Raw genomic sequence first — 3801 nt, 5'->3', positions numbered from 1 at the left:
AAAAAAAAAAAAAAAAAAAAAAAAAAAAGGTGGGGGACTTCCCTGGCAGTCCAGTGGTTAAGACTCTGTGCTTCCAATGCAGGGAACATGGGTTTGATCCCTGGTTTGGGGAACTAAGACCCCACGTGTCGTGCAGAGTAGCAAAAAATTAAAAAGAAAGAAAGAAAGAAAAAAGTATGCCATCTGCTCAACTTTGCAAATTTACCACTTCTTGATTCCATCCTCACATCATTACTCCACCGAACAGCCAAATAATCCCAAATCATCATTATTCTGGTTTAACCTCAAACTCTTTGAAACTCAAGGTTGTGGTGAGAGTTAAATACTTAATACATTGTCTGGTATATATATTAAGTGATAAATAAATGATAAAAACCCACTGTTATTATTATTCACACCCAACATAGCATCTAACATATTTGTGATTGTCTCAGAATAACAGTCTATTACTGCATAAGCCCTTATAAGTAGGAGCTAAATATTTGACATCTTTTTATCTTCTGAAACATTTGCAAAAATCGGGCACTCAAAAAAGTTAATTTTGAATGAATGGTTCCCCTCTCAACTCAAAATTATTTATAGAGTGTCTAAGATAGATTCTATGCATAACATATAGGATCTTAAATCTTCTTGTTCTCGAGGAGTTTATAAAGACATGTACAAATAATTATAGTACAAGACAAAGTTTGGTTATATGAGAAGTTAAAAAAACTGCTAAGGGGTTCAAAGGCAGACCCAAATCATAACAGTGATCTAGAGCAGTGGTTCTAAGTGTAGTCTGGGAAGCCCTACTGCAGTTCCTGAGACCCTTTTCACAGGATGCCCAAGGTCAAAATGACTTTTCATAATAATACTAAGATGTTATTTATTTTTTTCATTCATTCTCTCAAGAATGGACATTGGCATATCCAGTGTTACCTGACCTGTGACAGTGCAACAGACTGAGTGCAGAAGGACATAAAAGATGCCGGTTCTCTGGGATTAAGCCAAGACATTAAAGAGAGTTTCAAAATGCAAAACAATGCCACTTTTCTAACTAAATTTTTTGTTTTAGAAAAGTTTGTTCTTCCACAAAACCACGTCATTTCTGTTAACATGTAATGAATTATTCTCTTTAAATATTAAAAAATTCTTAATTTTAATTTCTAATATGGAAAATATCAGTATATGTTGTATGTATGTAACATATAGAACCCACGTTAAAAACTCTTGGGCGGTGTGTGTGGGGGGGTGTTTCCCTGGCGGCGCAGTGGTTAAGAATCCGCCTGCCTATGCGGGGGACACGGGTTCGAGCCCTGGTCCAGGAAGATCCCACATGCTGCGGAACAACTAAGCCCGCTGTGCCACAACTACTGAGTTTGCACTCTAGAGCCTGTGAGCCACAACTACTGAAGCCCTCAAGCCACAACTACTGAAGCCTGCGTGCCTAGAGCCCGTGCTCCGCAATGAGAAGCTCACGCACCACAACGAAGAGTAGCCCCCGCTCGCCGCAACTAGAGAAAGCCCGCGCGCAGCAATGAAGACCCAACATAGCCAAAAATAAATAAATAAATAAATAAAACCCCAAAACTCTCTGGGGTTCTCAATAATTATTAAGAGTGTAAAGGAGTCCTGAGAGTCTTAAGCCCAGTTCCAAGCCTGGTAATAGGAAAATGGTTTAATGTTCATGGTGAAATCAGGAAGAAAACCTGGCAAGTTGGTTTGATGGAGGAAGACGGTGAGTTTAGTTTCTTTCTTTCCCACTATCCTTCTCTCTCTACATCTACATTAAAACCTTCATGAATTTCTGCACCTCAAATCCTTCACCTTCATTATCTACCTGCACGTCCCCTTCCTAACCTCCCTTAGGTCTTCTAGGTCTGTGTATTTTAATCTTTTGGAATTACCGCCCTAACGTAATGGTCTCCAGATAGCTTTCTTTATATTCTCCTTGGTCAACCTCGATTTCTCTCTTTCAGCTAAAGGGGAGGAGGGTAGGAAAAGGGTGTGGACTGCCGGAGTCCAACCTCGAATCTCTGCATTCCCAGGTCTTTCCTGGGTTCAGGCTCTCTGTCTGGAAGGTTACTGAAGTTCTCCCACCTCCTTCCCTCCGCGCTCCTTACCCCCAGCGGCCCCTGCACCATCTCAAGTGGCCCCGCTGTTTTCCAACCTCACCCATCGCCGCGTCCGCCCTCCCTCTCCCGCGCCCACTTCACTCTCCCCGCGCGCCCCCCGCCCAAGTACGCCCCCACGTGACCCCGCCCCGCCCTTACACCCGACCCCACCCCGGGCCCCGGTGCCGCACCTGAGCCGGAGGCGCCCCCGACTCCCCGCCACCTCGGCCAGCCTCCTCCATCCCCGGCCCTCGGGCGCTCGGTCCAAGCTCCGGCCGAGCCTCCGCAGCAGCGGCTCCGGAAGGCGGTTGAGGGTCATGCCGGCTGCTGCGGGGGGCGGCGGCCCAGAGGGCGCGGCCGCCGGCGGCTGCGAGGCCAGGGGCGGCGGGGCCTGCAGCAGCTCCCCGCACAGCGACATGTCCCGCGCCGGCGACCCCGCGACAGCCGCTGCTCCCGCCGGCCGCATCGCGCACTTTCCGCTCGCTCGCCGCGGCGCCGCGGAGGCAGTGGCGGAAGGACTAATTGGACGGCGCTGCACCGTGCTCGGAGGAGGAAGCGCCGCTTCCCGCCCCGCAGAGCCAGCTTTGCCTGGGTGAGTCGGGCCGTCTGGCCGAGCTAGCGGCTCCGGGGGCGGGGCCTCGGGCGGGGGCGGGGCTGCCCACTGCGCGCGTGCGCGCGGCCGCGCACCTCCCCCCGCCCTTCGCGCCGACTCTTCTGGGCCGCGGCGAGCGCTTCAAACCCGGGTGGGAGGTGGAGTCGTTGCTGAGCAGGAAGGGTCGAGTGGTGGCAGCTGGAGGAGGAAGCGGTGGAGGAACTATGCTCGGGTGGCACCACTGTGGCGAGGAAGCCTGTGGCGTCTGGGCTTCCCGAGGCTGTGGGAGGAGGATTGCCTTCACGCCAAGGAGGGGAGCACGTGGCTTTCTATCGCCGGCGGGTCCGCTCCTCCAGAGGCGCGCTCTGCTGACTCAGTGACTTGCGTGTGCCCGGCGACGCCACCAGCACCCGCGTTGGGCAGCCTCAGCGGAGGCTTCCTCGTTTTAGGATTAGATGTGTATGGCATTGCTAAGGGAAGTGGTGCTAGAGATCCAGATACTCAATGGAAATTGCCTGAAATCTGTGCCTAGACTTCAACAACAACAACAAAACTGGGCTATGGTGTATTTAAACCTAATTCGATCTTGGAAATGATTGTTTTTAGCAGGAATCACCTGGTTTCCTCCGAGTCAGATTGCCATCCAGAATCTTCATAAATCACAGCAGACAGCTTTATAGAGGTTGCCCTTCCCTGGAAGGATGCAGAATAGATGATATAACAAATGCAGACGCACCTGAGCTCACTCTCCCACTCTTAGCGATATTCGAGGCCGTTGCCCCATTGAAAACTAGAGGATAGTTCGGGACAAAAGCGAGCAAGTAACTTATAAAGTGTGACTAGCCAGGTAACCCCCAGACGGAAGGTTTCCTGGTCCAGTTTCTGGTGGCATTAACTTTTTCATCACATGGGACAGCAGGATTTTCTGTAGCAATAATTTGGACACCCAAATTCTCACTACCTTTTTTCAGGGTGGTAGCTCCACACAGCTTCCACCACATTCTAGCACAGTTAGTCACTATCCAGTGATTTTTTTTTTTTTTTTTTTTTTTTTTTTTGGGGGTATCACTGTTGTGGCCTCTCCCGTTGCGGAGCACAGGCTCCGAACAAGCAGGC

General features: G+C 50.1%; 1 protein-coding gene across 2 annotated transcripts in view; it reads right to left on the bottom strand.

Annotated features, from left to right (window-relative positions):
• MALT1 (MALT1 paracaspase) overlaps positions 1-2557 on the bottom strand; it is a 54639-nt gene extending 52082 nt beyond the window's left edge. Inside the window, exon 1 of one of the 2 annotated variants that reach the window (XM_007450111.1) lies at positions 2285-2557. In XM_007450111.1, the coding sequence (XP_007450173.1) occupies positions 2285-2511 (227 nt within the window). In that variant the 5' untranslated portion in view covers positions 2512-2557. The remainder of the gene's footprint in view (positions 1-2284) is intronic. The other variant, XM_007450110.1, reaches the window with a different exon arrangement.
• Between the last annotated feature and the right edge of the window lie 1244 nt (positions 2558-3801).

Source organism: Lipotes vexillifer, unplaced genomic scaffold, assembly GCF_000442215.2.
Source record: "Lipotes vexillifer unplaced genomic scaffold, Lipotes_vexillifer_v1.1 scaffold79, whole genome shotgun sequence".
In the NCBI taxonomy this organism is placed as follows: domain Eukaryota; kingdom Metazoa; phylum Chordata; class Mammalia; order Artiodactyla; family Lipotidae; genus Lipotes; species Lipotes vexillifer.
This window is presented reverse-complemented; position numbering and strand designations above follow the sequence as displayed.